The sequence below is a fragment of the Bos mutus genome, chromosome 4, assembly GCF_027580195.1.
Source record: "Bos mutus isolate GX-2022 chromosome 4, NWIPB_WYAK_1.1, whole genome shotgun sequence".
NCBI lineage: Eukaryota > Metazoa > Chordata > Mammalia > Artiodactyla > Bovidae > Bos > Bos mutus.
Window position 1 is genome coordinate 38,097,903 of NC_091620.1, and position 22,641 is coordinate 38,120,543.

Consider the following 22,641-nt stretch of genomic DNA (forward strand, 5'->3'; position numbering starts at 1 on the left):
AAGATTGATTTAACACCAGTTACAGCCACTCTTCTTTTTGTTGTTCCAAATATGATTGTCTGAAATTTGGCGAGTGGGAGCTCCTTTAAGCCAACTTCTTTGTCCTTTTGATATGACCCCTTTTATTTTGGAGTGCAGTCTTGCTTCCCATCCAAAAAAAACTCACTTTGAACTTTCTCTCCCAGCCCTGGAATCTATTTCTCTCTGAAATCATAAGATGGACTGTTAACTATATGTATACATCTAATCATCTTTTTTAAAAAATGAGGATCATACCAGTTATAATAATATTCTTCCTCTCTTCTTTTGAAATTTAATGTATTGGAGATCTTTCTATGTTGGTAGAGGTAGATTCAGTATTCCAACACATGGAAGTGGATGCATGACTTTCTTATTAATTATTCTGCTGTTGATTAATGGATATTTAGATTTATAATTGTTTTCTATTAAACACTCCTTATACATTAATATTTTATGTACACATGAGTAATTTATGTGGATAGTTATGTGGTCAAATATCCACATTTAAAGATTTGATAGAAACTACCAAATTGTGTCTTAGTAGGATTGTGTGTCAATTTATGTAGCCAAATATATAAAATGTTTTCAGTATCACTAAATATTGCCAATTTTGAAATATTGAAAATCTTTAAAATATGTGATTAATTTTGCCTTTTTCTGATTATTGAGATATAGCATCTTTCTGAACATTTGTTGGCTATTTATTTTTTCCAGTGAATTGCTTGTTCAGGTCTTATGCTGACTTTTCCTTAAGATTATTATTATTTTTTTAATTGATTTATAGGTACCCCTTATGTTAGGATCTTGATCTGTGCCTGTCAGAGTGTGTTGCTTGTCTTTGAGACTTAACTTGTTTTGGCTGTGTGAATGTTTTCCATTTTGAATGTATTTGGATCTGTCGTTTTTCCATTAAAACTTACAGGTTTAAAAAGTTTTTAAAGGTTGATTCACATCTCACAGGTATTTGTTTCTGTTTATTATACGTGGGAGAAAGACATGGTCTGATTGTCCACTCTCGTCCACCACCTTGTGGACTAATAGATCAGTTGTTGCTAACATCATTTATTGAATACTCTATCTCACTGATTTCTGGTGCCATATATAAAAATTAGACATGGGCAGGTAATGTAAAAGTGAAGGGATGGAGTAAATGACTGCTTAGTGAACAACCCAACCCTTCAGCCTCAACTTCAATGCTGCTGTGAATGAATTTGGGCCCAGTGTTGGTATTTTTTCCTTTATTCTTAGATAAATTTTAAATCATTTGATTTCTCTTGCTTGATTTTTTGTTTGGGACTTGATTAAATGCAGTGATTAATTTGGAGATTGACAGCTGTACAGAATTGGAACTTCCCATATGAAAACATCATTGCTTTCTTCATTCTTGTCTAGTTTTATGTTTATCAATCATGTTTTAATTTTCTTCTCTTGATCTTATACATTTCTTGTTAAGGCATTTTATTGTTTTTTGTTACTGTAGTATATGGAAACAAAAAAAAAATCATTACATATCCTATTTGGTTATTGCAAGTATTCAGTGCTAATATATTTTAAATTATATAGTGTTATTCTTGGGAAGTAATATTTCATTTCTCTTAAGTCTTGGAGCCTTGCTGAATTTAATAGTTCATATAATGATGTATTTGAATATAGGCAGTCTTTTACATGCTAAATTGTAAGTAAAATAAGACTTCTACTCTCCTCCCTCATGTTGTTTTTGTACAAGCGAATTTTTGACTAAAGTCTAATTATGAGTTAGAGACTACAGTTCTCTAAATAAATTATTTTAAATAGATTTATTTTCAGACAGTTCAAGTGATACTTTTTCTAGAAAAAAGCTTTTACTGTCTTTCAGTCTTGAGTTGGCTACCCTTTCCTATATTACTCTGGAAATCAGTGTGTGTAGTACTGTATCCTGCTGCTTACTGATGTCTTCCAAAAGACTGAAAGCTGCTTTCTGAGAAGAACTGAATCTTAATGTTTTTGTGAATTTTTTTCTCTTGTTAAACTGTAGTGTTTTATGTAACACCTAGCACATGGACATGTACAGTGAATATTTGTTAAATGGTGGGACATTAAAATTGAAAAGTAGGTTGCATGACACCATTACTATAGAAATAAAACTGCAATCCAATTTCCTTTTGAGCTTTTTTTCCCTATTAGAGATTACCTTCTAGTAAGTAACTTGGTGTTGTGAAGAAAAGTCATAATTTTATTGATAGTTTTTATCAGATGGTATTAAAAGATCCATATACTTATTGTACAATAATATTAATGTTCAACGTAAGTAGGAGAAGTGATAATTAAGTAAAATGACAAGTTGTTAACATCAGTAGTCATTTCTGACTACAGCAGTTTAGTTTCACTAGATTTTTTAAATTCTGGGACTTATAACTGTCATGAAAGTATATGAAGTAAGGCTTCTCTACTGGCTCGGTGGTAAAGAATCCACCTGCCAGTGCAGGAGACAGTGTTCAATCGCTGATAGGGAAACTCCTGCATGCTACAGAGCCGCTGAGCCTGCGTGCCACAACATGGAGCCTGTGCTCTATGCCTGGGAGCTGCAGCTACCGAGCCTGAGCACCTTAGAGTCTGTGCTCTGCAATCAGAGAAGCCACTGCAATGAGAAGCCTGTGGACCGCAACAACAGGGTAGCCTCCGCTTGCCGCAAGTAGAGAAAACTGCATGCAGCAACAAAGACCCAGCACAACCAAAAATAAATAAATAAAATTCTATATATAAAATGGAAGTATGTGAAGTCCAAATTTTATTATCATTTTAAGATTCTATTCCAATGTGTTATATTTGTAATGTCTGGGAGGTTTAAAATAATTACCAGGTTAACATATACTTAAAAAAATCAGAGCCCTTAATATATTCATAAAAAGTATAAAACTGAGCTTAATTTTCAACTGTAATTCTGATAAACTAGAATCTTAAAAAAACTTTAAAAAAAAGAATCGTTGTCCAATTCAAGAAAAATTTATTCGGAAAAGGAATGAAGCTAAATCAGTTCTTTGTGTGCGTGCTCAGGCCTGTGTGACTCTTTGCCACCCTGTGGGCTGTAGCCCCAGGTTCCTTTGTGTATGGAATTTTCCAGGCAGGAATACTGGAGTGGGTTGCCATTTACTATTCCAGGGCATCTTCCTGACCCATGGATCAAACCTAGGTCTCTTGCATCTTCTGCATTGGCAGGTGGATTCTTTTCTACTGACCTACCTGGGAAGCCCTAAATTAGTTCCCTGGGGTTATTTAAATAGGCAAGATAAATAATAGCATGTGGTTTATTTCTTACAACAAAATGGCTTTTTCTCTCTCTACCAGAATCAAACCAAATGCTTTAAAACTAATGAATTTTCCTGTAAAGCATGACTGCTTGGCTTTAAGTTTTATAGTTTTATAGTAATTCTGTATCATTAAAAAAGAAACATTTTTAAAGAACAGTTTTAGTATTTACAAAAATTTACAGTGATATTACAGAGGGTTACCATATACCTTGCACTCGGTTTCATTATTAACAACTAACAGTGTTTTTAGTATGGTACATTTGTTACAATTAATGAACCAATATTCATACATTATTAGTAACTGAATTCCATATTTTTCTTAGTTTTCCATTTTTTTAAAATATAATTCTGTATCATTTTTATTCCTAAATTTTGTATTTTGCAGTTGAATATAGCTGGAAAGTAAACTAGTCTTTTGCCATTGCATATTTCATAAATGTATTTTTATTTCTCAGTGAAATAAACTCTGTGTTTATTCATGATTCCTTTTTAGCTTGCGAGGAAATATTTCAGTAAAAGCGGTTAAAAAAGAAGTAGAAAAGAAACTGCGATGTCTACTTGCTGATTTACCACTGCCCCCTGAGCTACCAGGAGGAGATGATCTCTCAAAGAGTCCAGAGGAAAAGAAAACAGCAACACAGTTACATAATAAAAGGAGGCCTAAGTATGTGCTTGCTTTCTACCTGCTCTTAAATTGGCCAGAGATGATTATCATCAGAAAAAAAATTATAAAATATAAAATTAAGACTTTAAAAAAGTGTATTTTTTCAGCTTAAGTATATGAATAAATTTTATTGGAGCTTTGGAAATTTTTTTCATAATTGCCTGAGTTCTTACTTAAAGTGACTAATAAAACCACAATTTTTTCTCAGTTTGTAATGTATTGATTTCTTGGGATATTATATGTGTTGAAGAAAACTTCTATAATTAATATATTTAAATGACAGAAATATTGAAATTGGGCAAGGTGGAAGTCAGCATTCAGTGAGCCCAAACAAAATTAGAAATGGGCGAGCTGCTATGTTTTCCTTTCCTTTTAGCTCCATTTGCTCCCATAACTAATATATTCTTCATTTTGCAAGAGGTGGAGTGGAAGAAGGTTTGAAATCTGTATCCTAAATTAGCTTCAAGTAAGTGCCTAGAGATAACTCTTTCCCTTGTAACCTGTTCATCAGTTAAGGAGAAGAGAACGATTCCTTTTTTTTTTTTTTTTAACTTAACCAAAGAAAAGTGTGAGTAAGCCTTTGAGTTAGATCTGATTTTAGAATTGCTGTTTCAGGTAGTGTCTAGTATAAGAATATGAAGTGATTTTCTAGTGTAGAGTAGAAAGCTAGAAAACTTTTAAAATAGTCTGTCCTTGAGTATTGTAGCTTAATTACTTAAATACTATTACCTGCCAGAATATTAAAATACTACAGAGTTACATATCTTCTTGATGAGCGTCAAATATTTGTTGTATACATAATGCACACTTTTTAAAAAGTGTGGATTCCTAAGGGATGATTATATTAATATTTCTATATTCTCTTGACTGAAGTCTTTCTGGTGCTTCTGTTTTTAAGATAGTTTTATTGAGCCATAAGTCTCAATATGCTTTATATGTTAATATGCTTTATAGTTAGATCTGTGGTAATTTTCGGATTTTTAAACTTGACTTTTGAAAGCAAGTACGTATAGATTTGTTGTCAGTGAAGGAAAAAGAAAACACTCTGGTGGTTGATTAGAGAGCTTTGACTCTTTGGACTGGTGTTGCTTTGGTCCACTCACTGAAAAATTACATTGTATTTCTGAAAGTCCTTCATAAACACTTTACTTCTCTTTCCTATTCTGTTAGTCTACAGAAGGAAAGTCAGTATGCAGAAATAATAACTTGACTTTCATGAAGATTTATAGTACCAACTCATAGTGTTACTTGTCTTAGATGATCACTAATATACAAAGGTGAGGGGAAATAAAAGATTTAAAATTGGGTGGAGGGTGGATACTGCGTATTAAATAGTTTATTCAGTTTGCTTGATTGTATATAAAAACTTCAGAACTATATTTGATAGAATATGTGGGCCTCGCTTTGGTGAAATCAAAGAGAAAGATATTGACTGGGGAAAACGCTGCGTGGATAAATTTGATATCATCGGAATTATTGGAGAAGGCACCTATGGACAAGTTTACAAGGCCAGGGATAAAGACACTGGTAAGAATGCCAAGTATTTTGGATCTTTGGGTCTATGGAATGTACTTAATTCATGTTTCTCTTCTAATGTATAACTTGAGGAAGTTTCAGGAAAAAGTTAAACTTGAATTTATCATGCTCTTGTTTCATCTTGTTTTTGGTTTCATTTTATATATAGACTAACGTTAAGATATGAGTTCAGGTAACAAGGTGTACACATATATATGTTAAAAAATTTTTTTTTTTAGTATTTATGTTGTGTAATATGGGGGGATTTAGATTTTTTTGTTCAGTAAAATTTTATGTTGTTAATAATCAGATGGAAAGTACCTTGACCTTAATTAGTAAATTTTGTTCTATTAAGACTTATGTGACACCTATATTTTGGCCCCCAAGTTATTTTTCTGTAGAAATTATCCTTTATTTGGGGCCAGATTTAGCAGTGTAGTCTTTCAGATTGTAATGAGTCACCTGAGAGAAAGTTTTAAAAGTCTTGGAGCAGAGGAAAAAGTAATTATATTAGAGGTCATCATATATTTTACTAATAAATAGTGCTTAGAACCAGTATTTAATTTTTATAGTTCCTTGTTGATATAAACCAATATATAAAATAGTATAGATGTTTGAGGCCACTTAGTATAAGGGAGACTACCTTATGCATAGAAACTTTGAAGTCAGTTATAGCATGCAGCAATAAAGTAATGTTTATAAAGATGATTCTGCATTATCAAAAGAAATTGAATTATAAAGCAAGGAATCATACTGTATTTTAGAGTTCTGTTTAAAAGAATCAACTAAGTTTTAATGATTAAAAGTAAAAATGTCCTTCCTTTGGAAAATTTATAAGTACTGAATTCTTCTTTTTTCCTACAAAGAAGTGGAATGAACAAACTTGTTATAGTGAATTTTCTCTTAAAATAGGATTTCTGTGTGTGTGTTTCAGTACACACACCAGGCTTTTTTGGTAGCTCAGATAGTAAAGAATCCACTTGCAAGTGGGAGACCTGGGATTCAGTCCTTATTGGGAAGATCCCCTGGCAAAAGAAATGGCTGCCCACTCTGGTATTCTTGCCTGGAGAATCCCATGGACAGAGGAGCCTGGCGGGCTACAGTCTGTGTGGTTGCAAAGAGTCGGACATGACTGAGTGACTAACACTTCAATACTTAGATTATCTGTTACAAAACTTAGTTGTATGTAAATTATGAAATCATTTAGTGTTGAGGGAAGAGCACATAGTTTGGAGACAGCTAAACCAGATTTTGAGTCCCAGTTTCAGTACTAGATAACTGTGCATCTTTGGACAAGTTAATATATATGAGCATATCTTCTTATCTGTTTAATGTCCAGAGTTTTTGCATCTGTTTAGAGAGATTTTATATATGTATAAGCAAATTAGGTGTATATTTAGTGTTCCCTCTTCATTAAAAAAAAAAAAATGGCAGTGTAATGTATCAACCCTCATTATCTTGCTTTTTTTCATTTATGCATCTTATCATAAAATAACAATACATTTGGACCTACTGTATCCTTTTTAACAGTTATATAGTATTCTGTAGTTTGATAAATACCCCATAATTTATTTAACCAGAGACTTTTTGAACCATAAATTTATAATTTGGTATATTGGAAACCAAAATATATTTTGTGGGTTGTAATTTCAAGAGGTAGGAACTGAAATTATGAATTAAAAATAGGGGGATTCCCTGGTGGTCCAGTGGTTAAGACTCCAAGCTTCCTCTGCAGGGGCATAGGTTTGATACTTGGTTGGGGAACTAAGATTCCCATGAACTGCCCGGCGCAGCCAAAAAGAAAAAAATAAAAGTTTAAAATGTTATTTGGTTTTGTTAGTTGGTAACCTGATTTTATTTACTTTTCTAATAGGAGAAATGGTAGCCTTAAAAAAAGTGCGCCTGGATAATGAAAAGGAAGGGTTTCCTATTACAGCAATTCGAGAAATTAAAATTCTCCGGCAGCTTACCCACCAGAGTATTATCAATATGAAGGAAATAGTGACCGATAAAGAAGATGCTTTGGACTTTAAGAAGGATAAAGGTATGTGTGCATATTTATATAATCAGCTCTGTATTCATGATGTTGCTAATTTATATATTTTGGTATTGATTATTTAAGTATTTATTAGGTACAGTAAAACCATTGCCTTAATATCAAACTTATTAAATTTTTTTCTAAAAATTTATTTCATTGAATTATAGTTGATTTACAGTGTTGTAATAATTTGTGCTGTATAGACAAGTGATTCAGTTTTACATTTATATATGTTCTTTTCCATATTCTGATATGAATTTCATGTGATGATAAACAGAATATTGACTATAGTTCCTTGTGATATATAGTAGGACCTTGTTTTTATCCATTGTATTTATAATAGTTTGCATCTGATAATCCCAAATTCCCAATCTTTCTGTCCCCCATCTCCCCTCCTTCTTGGCAACCACAAGTCTGTTTTCTATGTCTGTGAGTCTGTTTTGTTCTGTAGGTAAGTTCACTGTGTCACATTTTAGATCTACATGTAAATGATAGCATATGATATTTGTCTTTGTATGACTTCACTTAGTATGATCATCTCTAGGTCCATCCATGTTGCTGTAAATGGCATTATTTCATTCTTTTCTGTGTCTGAGTGGTATGTATATATACCACATCTTCTTTTCTGTTCATCTGTCAGTGGACATTTGTGTTGTTTCCATGTCTTGGCTGTTGTAAATAGTGCTGCTGTAAACATTGGGGTGCACGTATCTTTCTGAATTGTAGTTTTGTCTGGATATATACCCAGGAATCAGATTGCTGGATCATAGGGTAACTCTATTTTACTTTTCTGAGGAACCTCCATACTATCTTCCATAGTGTCTGCACCAACTTATATTCCCACCAACAGTGCAGGACAACCTTTTCCTCCACACCCTCTCTAGCAGGTTATTTGTAGACTTTTTAATGCTGGTCAATTTGAACTGGTATGAGGTAGGTACCTCACGGTAGTTTTGGTTTGCTCTTCTCTAGTAATTAGTGATGTTGAGCATCTTTTCATGTGACTGTTGGCCACCTATATGTCTTCTTTGGAGAAATGTCTATTTATGTCTTCTGCCATTTTTCAGTTTGGTTGTCAAACTCTATTTTAAAAATAGCTGTGTTGAATTATTTTACATGTATTACCTTACTGGTTTTTGAGTCACCTAAGTAAATGTCAAAGCATACTTAGTACCAGTATTACACGTAAAGCATTCACTAGTAATATTTGCTTTGGAGGGGGCTCAATATATAATTTTTAGTTAGTTCAGTCACTTAGTCGTGTCCGACTCTTTGCGACCCCATGAATTGCAGCACGCCAGGCCTCCCTGTCCATCACCAACTCCCGGAGTTCACCCAAACTCAAGTGAATCGAGTCAGTGATGCCATCCAGCCATCTCATCCTCTGTCATCCACTTCTCCTCCTGCCCCCAATCCCTCCCGGCATCAGGGTCTTTTCCAATGAGTCAACTCTTTGCATGAGGTGGCCAAAGTACTGGAGTTTCAGCCTCAGCATCAGTCCTTCCAATGAACACCCAGGACTGATCTCCTTTAGGACGGACTGGTTGGATCTCCTTGCAGTCCAGGGGGCTCTCAAGAGTCTTCTCCAACACCATAGTTCAAAAGCATCTGTTCTTTGGCGCTCAGCTTTCTTCACAGTCCAGCTCTCACAACCATACATGACCACTGGAAAAACCATAGCCTTGACTAGATGGACCTTTGTTGGCGAAGTAATATCTCTGCTTTTTAATATGCTATCTAGCATATCTATATCTATGCTATATAATTTTTAGTCTTTATTTTTTAGTGATTGAGAAGCAGTTTATAGTAGCAGTGTTAGACTATATTTACCTTACAATTTTAATGTTAAAATGCCTCAACTTACAAGTAAAGTTTATGGCAGGCATATATATTATTTCTAAAAGTGTGGAGGCAAAAATTTTAACCTGAAATTGCTTTTTGATAAACTATAGTAGTATATGGTTGACTTTTAGCAAAAAGAGCTGAAAAGACACTAGCGTGCTTTTTGAAGTAGTTAAAAAGTAGTTATTACAGGATATATGATGGGTAAAAGAAATGCTCTCCCTCCAATAGGTTTTAGATCTTCAGAGTAAGATTTTGAAACCAAGATTGACACCCTGATAAATGGTTTTTAAAGAGTAGAATTCGTTTTCAAAAAAATAGGTTAAAGTAGGTATGTTCTGATTGAGCATGATTCTTAGCCTCCTCCCGTCCACAGCTATACACATCCACTATCTTATTCTTCTAGGGACCAAAGTATAAAAATGATTGATGTTATATATAGTAACCATTTCTTAGGAAGGAACCTATGTTTGAAAGTAGTCTGTATTTCTTATGGAGATCATCAGAATCATCTTTTTAATTGACATCACTTTCATTAGTTTTTTCCCCATAATAAAGCTAATTTCTTAGCCTGACTTTCAACCCAGATTGCCTTTTTCATGTTAGTTTTCATTATTTCTTACAGTGTAGTAGAAAGGAGACCTGTTTGACTTTGGTTGGAATGTCTGAGATTAGAGACTTAGCTTTTTAATAAGGTCTTTAGCCCTTCTGAGCCTGTTATTTCTTCACCCTTTAAAGGGAAATATTTCTCTTACTATGTAGTGAGAATTAAGATTTTATGAGTGAGGGTGTTGACAAATTTTGTTTTTTATTAATCTTGTACTATAGCCAAGTTAATATAGTACTTTTCCTGTAACGTATCCTGGACTTCATATTTTTTCTGATCTGTGGATCACATCCTTGTTTATTTTCCCAAACCCAGCCCAAATCAGTTTTTCTGATTGCTCACCAAACTCAAGTCACATTGCTTGTTTGGTCAGATAGGCCAGTGTACTTCTTTGCCCTGCAGCCTTTCTTTACACTGGCAAATACCTCTCCGACCCCAACACACACACACGGTTTGAAGGCTAGTTTCTCATTCTCTAGGTCTCTACCTGAGTGTTGTTTAGTGAGGCCTTACCTGGCCTTATGATAGAAAGCAAAGAGTAGCTAAAGAGCCTCTTGATGAAAATGAAAGGGGAGCATGAAAAAGCTGGCTTAAAGCTCAACATTCAAAAAATTAAAGATTCTGACATCCAGTCCCATCACTTCATGGCAGATACTTGGGGAAACAATGGAAACAGCGACATTTTCTTGGGCTCCAAAATCATTGCAGATGGTGACTGCAGCCATGAAATTAAAAGATGCTGGTTCCTTGGAAGAAAAGCTATGACCAACCTAGACGTCATATTTAAAAGCAGAGACATTATTTTGCAGACAAAGGTCCATTTAGTCAAAGCTATGATTTTTCCAGTAGCCATGTATGGATGTTGAGAGTTGGACCATAAAGAAAGCTGAGTGCGGAAGAATTGATGCTTTTAAACTGTGATATTGAACTCTTGAGAGTCCTTTGGACTGCAAGAAGATCAAACCAGTGCATCCTAAAGGAAATCAGTCCAGGTATTCTTTGGAAGGACTGATGTTGAAACTGAAGCTCTAGTGCTTTGGCCACCTGATGCAAAGAGCTGACTCATTAGAAAAGACCCTGATGCTGGGAAAGATTGAAGGCGGGAGGAGAAGGGGATGACAGAGGATGAGATGGTTGGATGGCATCACCGACTCAATGGACATGAGTTTGAGAAGGCTCCAGGAGTTGGTGATGGACAGGGAAGCCTGGCGTGCTACAATCCATTGGGTTGCAAAATGTTGGACACAGCTGAACGACTGAACTATACATGGCTGGTCTTCCCACTTTCCACCACAGTGTCCTTAAGAAAACAACATTAAGTGGTTTCACTGTATATTTTTGTGCAGGATCACAGAGAGGCTAAAGGAGCTTTTTCTGAATTAACTGAAGGAATGCAGGAGAGACTAATTCTGAATTTTTTTCCTAATTCTTTTTTCATCTTTAAGCAATTCCGTTTCTTTTTAATTATTTTTGAGGGAATCTTTGAACTTTTTGTCCTTTATAGTCTTTTTATTTTTAATGTGAGGTATAAGAAAACATTTCCTGTACCTCTAGATCTTTAGTTTCTGTGGTGGGATGCAATTACTTGTTTCAATTTTAGTACTCTTGTGTGCATGCTTCCCTGTTCATAACGTCAACTAAGCTATGAATTATGTTGCAGCAAAAGCTTTGCTTTGTTATTTTCTTCTTTCAACTGAGGATTATGAATTTACAGAATACTTTCTGAATGAATTTAATAATGTTCAATTAAAATTTTTAATGCAGTTTATAATTCTCTGATTAGAGGAGACTTTTTGTTTTACAGTTATATGAAGTATAAAGTAAAAACTTCAGTTATTGATCTCCACGTGCTGTGCTTGGTCGTTCAGTTGTGTCTGATTCTCTGCGACCCATGGACTGTAGCCCGACAGGCTACTCTGTCCATGGAGATTCTCCAGGCAAGAATACTGGTTTGGGTTGCCATGCCTTCCTCCTGGGGATCGTCCCAACCCAGGGGTCGAACCCAGGTCTCCCACATTGCAGGCAGATTCTTTACCGTCTGAGCCACCGAAGGGAAGCCCAAGATTTGCTCTCCATATCAAAATGTAAATATTTAGTATTCAGGTTAAAAACAAAGACTGAAATAATAGTATCAATATAGCAAAATAGTATTTTCATGTTTAAAATTAACATAATATCCTGGATAAACAAACCAGTATTAAAATTACTTTGTGTAAATTGTTAGCTATATTACAGTTAATACTAGTATTTGTTTAATGAGAGAATTGAGTAATTTTTTAATTTGGAGTTTTCCTGAAGATCAAGAAAACAGTTTAGTAATGCTTATGGCAAAATGTCACCTGGAGTGTGAAGTCAAGTGGGCCTTAGGAAGCATTGCTATGAACAAAGCTAGTGGAGGTGATGGAATTCCAGCTGAGCTGTTTCAAATCCTAAAAGATGATACTGTCAAAGTCCTGCACTCAATATGCCAGCAAATTTGGAAGATTCAGCAATGGCCACAGGACTGGAGAGATCATTGTCATTCAAGTACCAAAGAATGGTAATGCCAAAGAACATTCAAATTACCGACTGTGCAGTTACACTCATTTCACATGTCAGTAAGGTAATGCTCAAAATCCTTCAAGTTAGGCTTTAATAGTACATGAATGGAGAACTTAACATATTTACAAGCTCCATTTAGAAAAGGCAGAGGAACCAGAGATCAAATTGCGAATGTCCTTTGGATCACAGGAAAAGCAAGAGAATTCCAGAAAAACATCTGTTTCTACTTCATTGACTACACTAAAACCTTTGACTGTGTGGATCATAATCTATGGACAGAGGAGCCTGCTGGGTTACAGTCCATAGGGTCACAAAGAGTCAGACAGAACTGAAATGACTGAGCATGCACACATGCTGATATTTCATTGGTTTTGTGATGAGAGAATTATTGATTATTGATTGATTTGGTCATTTTTTTCATTCCACACACTGTGCCAGTTCAAGACTTGGGCTGACCAATACAGGATCCATTAGGCAATGTGGTTATTTGAATTTAAACTAATTAAAGTTAAATAAAATTAAAAGTTGAGTTCCTTGGTTACATTAGCGACATTTCAAGTGCTCTATAGTTGTATGTGACTACTGGCTGCAATTTGGATGGTGAAGCTATAGGTTGAAAGAAAGTGAAAGTCACTCAGTCGTGTCTGACTCTTTGTGACCCCATGGACTCACAGTCCATGGAATTCTCCAGGCCAGAATATTGGAGTGGGTAGCCTTTCCCTTCTCCAGGGGATCTTCCCAACCCAGGGATCGAACTGAGGTCTCCCACATTGCAGGCAGATTATTTACCAGCTGAGCCACAAGGGAAGCCCAAGAATACTGGAGTGGATAGCCTATCCCTTCTCCAGTGCATCTTCCTGACTATAGAATATTTCCATCAAATCAGTAAGTTCTAATGAACAGTGCTTGAGATATACAAGGGAAAGAAAAACATCTGGTCTGTGAATCAACTGAGCTTCTGGGAACCAGACAGATCAGTGCTTGCTAGAACTAGATCAAACTGATACATGAATGACAAGCTTATTTCTGCCTAGAAATTTTCCTCTGTTAATTTGTAATCGTTAAAATTTCAGTTGTAGGTGGTGAGTTTTCAAGAGAAGTGAAAGAATTTAAATACAGGCTGTGGAATCTTATCTAATAAGCAGGAGAAACTTTGTTAAAGAGTCTGCACGTACCATCTCTATACTATGTCTTCTTTTTTCCCAACTTAAAAAAGTAATAAACTGGTTGTTGTATTAAAAATACAATTTTCATGTGATGGTGCAGTGTCTAGCAGGTTATTGATGCAGGATTGAAAGTCATTTGTAAGTTTAAATTTTTTATATGCTGCTGTGTATGTGCTCAGTAGTGTCTGACTCTTTGTGACCCTGTAGAGTTTAGCGCACCAGGCCATTCTGTCCATGGGATTTTCCAGGCAAGCATACTGGAGTGGGTTGCTATTTCCTACTCCAGGCAATCTTTGCAACCCAAGAGATTGAACCTGCATCTCCTGTGTCTCTTACATTGGAGGACTGCCTGTAGTATGGTATTAATTTTGTCATATAAAAGATAAAACTTGTCTCAGATGTTTATCTGTATCTGATATTTTATGTGAAATTTCCAATTAAGGTATCTAGACCAGGGATGCAGAGTTTTAAGATCTTATACCCTCTTTTTGTGTAGCACTACTACTGTTTAGAATTAGTAACTTTTTTTGAGTGAGGCAGAGTATATCATGAGAAATGCTGAGCTGGATAACTCAAGCTGGAATCAAGATTGTCAGAAGAAATAACAATCTCAGATATGCAGATGATGCCACTCTAATGACAGAAAGTAAAGAGGAACTAAAGAGTTTCTGGATGAAGGTGAAAGAGGAGAGTGAACAAGCTGGCTTAAAACTCAGCATTCAAAAAACTAAGATCATGGCATCTAGCCCCATCACTTCATGGCAAATAGATGTGGAAAAAATGGAAACTGTGACAGACTTTATTTTTTGGGTTCCCAAAATCACTATGGAGGGTGACTGCAGCCACGAAATTAAAAGATTCTTGCTACTTAGAAGAAAAGCTATGACAAACCTAAATAGCATATTAAAAAGCAGAGATAACAGTTTGCTGACAAAGGTCTGTATAGTGAAAGCTATGGTTTTTCCAGTAGCTGTGTATGGATGTGAGTTGGACCATAAAGAAGGCTGGGTGCTGAAGAATTGATGCTTTTGAACTGTGATGCTGGAGTATACTTTTGAGAATCCCTTGGACTGCAAGGAGATCAAACCAGTCAGTCCTAAAGGAAATCAACCTTGAATACTCATTGGAAGGCCTGATGCTGCAGCTCTAATACTTTGGCCACCTCATGCAAAGGGTTGACTCATTGGAGAAGACCCTGATGCTGGGAGAGGTTGAAGGCACAAGGAAAAGGGGACGACAGAGGATGAGAAGATTGGATGGCATCATCGACTTAATGGGCATGAGTTTGAGCAAACTCCAGGAGTAGTGGACAGGGAAGAATGGGGTGCTGCATGCAATCCATGGTGTTGCAAAGTTGGACACAACTTAGGGACTGAACAACAACAGCAACTTTTTAAAGTGAGGCAGAGGAGGAGAAAGAAAAATACTAGACTTTATTTGATTAAAAAAGTGGTGTTTACTGGTTTAAATTTGGGAAATAACACATAAAGAATAAAATGACCCAGATATTATCACTAATGAAATTTTCTGTAATTTTCTTAATATCTCTTTTCTCTATACATGTGATTATTTATTCCCAAACTGAAGTTCTGCTTCTGTCATTAATAACTTGCTTTTTTATTGGAATAGTGTCACTTGGATAGACCATATTTCATTCCTCCATTGTTCCACATTTTATTTCTTGCAGGCATTTCAACTACAGTTTCCTATACTGAAGAGTTATATTGGATAATTCTAGTAGTTATTGTAGCTTTTCATATACCTTTAACCAAACAGAAATTTATCTGCTAGAAAAAGTCCTAACAAGTTCTGAATTATAGATTTGATGAGAAATGAAGTAATGAGTGATAAAAGATTCTGTATAATAAGCACGTATAATTCTAGCAGTCAGTGAGTCCATATGCCTTTTTGAATAAAACTTATTTGCATCTGATTATTCCCTTAACTTCATTATAGAAATGGGATTACTAGGTCAAAGGATTTGAACTTTTGAAATTTCTTGACACATAACCACATTGTTTTCCAGACAGTTTGTGTCCATATACGCTGTGAAAAGTAGGGCAGCAATAGAACAGAATAGGAAAAAAAGGGAACTGCCTCCACTTGTTAAAGGGCATCTGTGAAAGATAAGGAGGTCTGCTCTTGCCACTTCTATTCAACATTACCAAGGCAATTAGGTAAAAAAATGAAACACAAAGTAACCATTTGGAAAGGAGGAAGTAAAACCAACTCTAATCAGTTTGTGTGTGTGTGTGTGTTTGCATGTATACACAGTACAGAATATTCTGTGTAATCCACTAAAAATCTGTTAGAACTAATAAATGCAGTCAGCAAGGTGGCAGAAGATCAATATACAGAAATCTGTTTTTCTTTACACTAGTAGTGAACTGTCTAAAGTGAAATTAAGAAAACTTACATTAGCATTAAAAAGAATGAAATATCTAGGAGTAAATTGACTAAAAAATTGTAAGCCTTTGTACCCTGAAACTTTCTGCCATAAGGGTGGTGTCATCTGCATATCTGAGGTTATTGGTATTTCTCCTGGCAATCTTGATTCCGGCTTGTGCTTCTTCCAGTCCAGCGTTTCTCATGATGTACTCTGCATAGAAGTTAAATAGGCAGGGTGACGATATACAGCCTTGATGTACTCCTTTTCCTATTTGGAACCAGTCTGTTGTTCCATGTCCAGTTCTAACTGTTGCTTCCTGACCTGCATACAGATTTCTCAAGAGACAGGTCAGGTGGTCTGGTATTCCCATCTCTTTCAGAATTTTCCACAGTTTATTGTGATCCACACAGTCAAAGACTTTGGCATAGTCAATAAAGCAGAAATAGATGTTTTTCTGGAACTCTCTTGCTTTTTCCATGATCCAGTGGATGTTGGCAATTTGGTCTCTGGTTCCTCTGCCTTTTCTAAAACCAGCTTGAACATCTGGAAGTTCACAGTTCACGTATTGCTGAAGCCTGCCTTGGAGAATTTTGAGCATTACTTTACTAGCGTGTGAGATGAGTGCAATTGTGCGGTAGTTTGAGCATTCTTTGGCATTGCCTTTCTTTGGGATTGGAATGAAAACTGACCTTTTCCAGTCCTGTGGCCACTGCTGAGTTTTCCAAATTTGCTGGCATATTGAGTGTAGCACTTTCACAGCATCATCTTTTAGGATTTGAAATAGCTCAACTGGAATTCCATCACCTCCACTAGCTTTGTTCGTAGTGATGCTTTCTAAGACCCGCTTGACTTCACATTCCAGGATGTCTGGCTCTAGGTGAGTGATCACAAGAGGAGAGTGAAAAAGTTGGCTTAAAACTCAGCATTCAGAAAATGAAGATCATGGCATCTGGTCCCATCACTTCATGGGAAATAGATGGGGAAACAGTGGAAATAGTGTCAGACTATTTTTTTGGGCTCCAGAATCACTGCAGATGGTGACTGCAGCCATGAAATTAAAAGACGCTTACTCCTTGGAAGAAAAGTTATGACCAACCTAGACAGCATATTGAAAAGCAGAGACATTACTTTGCCAACAAAGCTTCGTCTAGTCAAGGCTATGGTTTTTCCAGTGGTCATGTATGGATGTGAGAGTTGGACTGTGAAGAAGGTTGAGTGCCGAAGAATTGATGCTTTTGAACTGTGGTGTTGGAAAAGACTCTTGAGAGTCCTTTGGACTGCAGGGAGATCCAACCAGTCCATTCTGAAGGAGATCAGCCCTGGGTGTTCTTTGGAAGGAGTGATGCTAAAGCTGAAACTCCAGTACTTTGGCCACCTCATGAGAAGAGTTGACTCATTGGAAAAGACTCTGATGCTGGGAGGGATTGGGGTAGCCGGAGAAAGGGACGACAGAGGATGAGATGGCTGGATGGCATCACTGACTCTATGGACATGAGTCTGAGTGAACTCCAGGAGTTGGTGATGGACAGGGAGGCCTGGCGTGCTGCGATTCATGGGTCGCAAAGAGTCGGACACGACTGAGTGACTGAACTGAACCCTGAAACGGATAAGGCAATGGCACCCCACTCCAGTACTCTTGCCTGGAAAATCCCATGGATGGAGGAGCCTGGTAGGCTGCAGTCCATGCGGTTGCTAAGAGTCAGATATGGCTGAGCAACTTCACTTTCACTTTTCACTTTCATGCATTGGAGAAGGAAATGGCAACCCACTCCAGTGTTCTTGCCTGGAGAATCCCAGGCTCAGGGGAGCCTGGTGGGCTGCCATCTATGGGGTTGCACAGAGTCGGATACGACTGAAGTGACTTAGCAGCAGCAGCAGTACCCTGAAAACTGCAAAATATCATTGAAAAAATATTAAGACCTAAATCAATGCAAGACATTGGATCAGATTCATAATACTCCCCAGTTTGATGTACGTATTCTATTCAGTCTCTTTCAGAATCCCAGCTGGCTTCCTTACAGAAACTGACATGTTGATCATAAGATTCATATGAAAATTCAAAATGTGAACTAGTAAAGCAAAAAAAAAAAATTAAAAAACAAAATTGGAGGGCTCCTACAAAGTGATCTCAAATATTACTACAAAACTAGAATGATCAGGACTGTGTGGTACTGGCTTTAAGATAAATATAGAGATCAGTGAAATACAATTGAGAGTCTAGAAACAGACCCTCTTAGTTATGGTCAGTTGATTTTTTTTATGAAGATACCAGGACAAGTCTATGGAAAAAAATAAGTTTTTTTAGCAATTAGTGCTGGGTCAAGTGGGTGTCTATCCACATGTAAAAGAATGAAATTGGACCCCTTTCTCACAGTATACACAGTAATTAACGGAAAATGGATCAGGAACCTAAATATAAGAGCTAAAACCATATAAAACTGTTCGAAGGAAATCTAGGAGTAAACTTCATGGCCTTGGATTGGCCAAAGCCACCTTAGTTCCGGCACTAAAAGGAGAAACCAAAGGAAAAAAATAATTTATTGGACTCGATGAAAATTTAAAACTTTTTTCCTTTGGTGGACCCATTGGAAAAGTGAAAAGAGAACTCACAATGGGAGAAATATATAAATCATATATCTGATAAGAGGCTTGTATCTAGACTATATAAAGAACTCTTAGAACTAAATGCAAAGGATTTCGGTGGACATTTCTCTGAAGAAGATATGCAAATAGCCTATAAGCACATGAAGAGATGTTCCAGATCATAGTCATTAGGGAAATACTGATCAGAACCACAATGAGATACCACCTTATTCACACTATCAGTTGACCATAATTAAAAGGATAAGTAATAACAAGTGTAGGGGGAGATGTGGAAAAATCAGAAGACTCGTACATTATTGGTGGACTCTAAATAGTACAGTGGACTCCTTTGAGAAGCAGCCTGGAATTTCCTCAGATTATTATATGTGACCCAGAACAGCTTCTACTCCTAAGGATATATCCAGTAGAAATAAAAACAGGGTCTACACAAAAACTTGTATACCGATGTTCATAGCAGGATAATTCACAGTAGCTCCGAAGTGTAAAGAACCCAAATGTGAATCAGTTGATGATAAGCAAAGTCTGTTATATTTATACAGTTGAGTATTACTCTGCCATTAAAAGGATTGAAGTACTTACACTAACAAATTGGGTAACTTAGATGAAATGCACTCATTCATAAAAGCTCAGAACCTACCAAGAATCATGAGGAAATAGAAAATCTAAATAGACATATAACTATTAAAGAGATGCATCTGTACTAAAAAAAAAATCTCTAGACTTCCGGTTCAGTGACAACTAGGTGTTGAACAGCCATCAACAGGAGGACACTGGAACCCAGCAAGAAAAGATACCCCGGGTCCAGAGACAAAGAAGAAGCTACAATAAGATGGTAGGAGGGGCACAATAATGATAAAATCAAATCCCATACCTGCTGGATGAGCAAGCTACAAACTGGAGAACAGTAATACCAAAGAACTTATCTCATTGTTGTGAAGGTTCAGAGCCCCATGTCAAGCTTCCCAGCCTGGGGATCCAGCTGGGAATCTGAGCTTGAAGACCAGTGGGATTTGATTACAGATAGATCTTCCACAGGATGGGGGAAACAGAAGCTCCACTCTTGGAAGGCACAGACAAAATCTTGTGTACACCAAGACCCAGGGGAAAGGAGCAGTGACCCTTCAGGAGACTGAACCCAGACCTACCTGCTAGTGTTGGAGGGTCTCATGTAGAGGTGTGGTTCAGCAGTGGCTTGCTGTGGGGATGGGGGCACTGGAAGCAGCAGTCCTGGAAGGTGCCCTGTGAAGTAATTCCTCTTGGAGTTTGCCATTAACCCTACCATAGAGCCCAGGGCTGGGTCACCTCAGGCCAAACAACTAACAGAGAAGGAGGGAAACCCCACCCATATGCAGATAATTGGATTAAAGCTTTATTGATCAAGGCTCTGCCGACCAGAGCAAGACCCAGTTTTTCCCATTTAGTCTCTCCTATCAGGAAGCTTACACAAGCCTGTTAGCCTCATCTCCTGTTAAACAGAAGCAAGAGGAACCACGTTCCCATAACTGCTAGTACGAAAACCACATTACAGAAAGTTAATTAGGATGAAAAAGCAGAGAGTTATGTCCCAGATGAAGGGACAAGGTAAAACTCCAGAAAAACAACTAAATGAAGTGGAGATAGGCAGCATTGTAGAAAAAGAATTCAGAATAATGGTAGTGAAGATGACCCAGAATGGAGAACATGCAAGATATGTTTACCAAAGACCTAGAAGAACTAAAGAACAAACAAACAGAGATGAACGTTACACTAGAAGGAATCAATAGCCGAATAACTGAGGCAGAAGAACACATAAGCAACCTGGAAGAAGAATGATGGAAATCACTACCACAGAACAGAATTTAGAAAAAATGAAAAAAAATGAAGATAGCTTAAGAGACCTTTGGGACAACATTTGCATTATTGGGGTGCCAGAAGGAGAAGAGAGAGAGAGGACCCAAGAAAATATTTTAAGAGATAATAGCTGAAAACTACCCTATCATGGGAAAGGAAATAGACAATCATGTCCAGGAAGTGCTGAGTGTCCCAGGCAGGATAAATCCAAGGAGGAGCACAATGAGACAGATTGTAATCAAACTGACAAAAATTAAAGACAAAGATAAAATATTAAAACCAACAAGGGAAAAACAAAAAGTAACATACAAGGGACCTTCCATACTGTTACCAACTGATTTCTCACCGGAAACTCTACAGACCAGAAGGGAATGGCATGATGTGTTTAAGGTGATGAAAGGGAAGAACCTACAACAAGAATACTCTACCTAGCAAGGCTGTAGTTCAGATTTGATGGAGAAATCAAAAGCTTTCCAGACAAGCAAAAGTTAGGAGAGCAACACTACCGAACCAGCTATATACAACAAATGCTAAAGGAACTCCTCTAGCCAAGAAACACAAGAGAAGGAGAAGACCTACAGAAAATAACCCCAAAACAATTAAGAAAATGGTAATAGGATGATAAATATTGATCATTACCTTAAATGTAAATGGATTCAGTGTACCAATCAAAAGACCTAGATTGGCTGTGTGGATGAAAACGTGCATGTATGCACTTCCACTTACCACATCACTCTACATAACCCCTTAAATTGTATGTAATTATTTTCTCTTGTTAGGTTAGTCATGTTTCCATTATGGCTTGCAATTATAATTATCTTTTGATTTTTGCCTGGCTATTGATTGTGAAAATTGATAAAATCTTTTCTTTGATTATGTAACTATTCGCTTAGTACCATTGTGTTATGATTGGTCAACAGAAAATCATTGAATTCTTTATCACTGAAACTAGCATTTAATAGAAAAACCTGTAATCACTTCTAAAAATCCAGATGCATATCAGGATTATCTTGGAAAATTTTGGAAAATACAAATGCCCAAGTATTGCTTCTTTCTCCAAGGTTCCAGATGTGTTTCTAATGAGCAGCCATGTTTAAGAAGAATTGGACTGTATGACTTTACTTTTATCTAGTTTGTTTCACTTTTTGTATTTCATATTCAGTGTTCCCATTTCATTTAGTTTTTGTTTTCCAGGTTCTCTGTCTCTCTTTTTTTTGATGTTCTTTCTCAACCCTTTATCAAGAAAGTATAAAAGATTTTGCATAAATATATATGTATATAAATAGTATGTATAATATATGTTTCAGAAAACTGAGGAATTTTTGCCTAGCCAAAATATTTATGACATTTTGATACCACTTGTTTGAGTTAGTATGAATAGTTTGCTAGATTTATAATTTATATTCACTCGAACTTTGATACAATTCCATATATTTCGGCATTTAATATTGCTGTTAAAAATCTAGGAAGTTTATTATGTTAGTTATCTTTAAATAAAAAATTTGAATGAGGCTTGAAACTTCTAACCCAATTCTGAGAATATAAAGAGATACCATGTTGCTGAAAAAAAAAAAAAAAAAACCCAGGAAATTAACATGTGATACAGTATTATTAACTAAGTACAGATTTTGTTCATATTTCACAACACATAAAAAAATTTTCAACAAAAAATGCCCAGGTCCAGATGGTCTTGCTGATGATTTCTGTCAAAAATTTAATGACAAATTAACACTAATCCTATCCAGACTCTTCCAAAAAATTTAACAGGAGAAATACTTCAAACTCATTCTCTAAGCCTAGCATTACTCTGTTACCAAAGCTCGGCAAAGACTACAAGAAAACTGTAGAATAATACTTCTGATGAATATTCAACAGACTAAATTCAGCAATGTTTTGGAAGGATTATACACTATGATCAAGTGAGATTTATTCTTGGGTTGCAAAAATGATTCAGTGTATTAAAATCAATGTAATATATTATTACAATAAAGGGGAAAAAAAATCATCATAATCGAGACTAAAAATTTGTCTTAGTCTCTTAGTCTCTATTTCTCAAAAAGAGAAAAAACATTTGGCCATTTAATGCACTTTTATATAATAGAAACAGTCAACAAACTAGGAATAGAAGGAAACTGTG

At 36.1% G+C, this 22,641-nt stretch overlaps 1 protein-coding gene across 4 annotated transcripts in view; it reads left to right on the forward strand.

The window, feature by feature from the left end:
- Positions 1-22,641, forward strand: part of CDK13 (cyclin dependent kinase 13) — a 122,510-nt gene that overhangs the window by 36,435 nt on the left and 63,434 nt on the right. For all 4 annotated transcript variants that reach the window (XM_070369341.1, XM_070369343.1, XM_070369342.1 and 1 more), the window contains exons 3-5: positions 3,802-3,972; positions 5,360-5,499; positions 7,361-7,531. In XM_070369341.1, the coding sequence (XP_070225442.1) occupies positions 3,802-3,972; positions 5,360-5,499; positions 7,361-7,531 (482 nt within the window). The remainder of the gene's footprint in view (positions 1-3,801; positions 3,973-5,359; positions 5,500-7,360; positions 7,532-22,641) is intronic.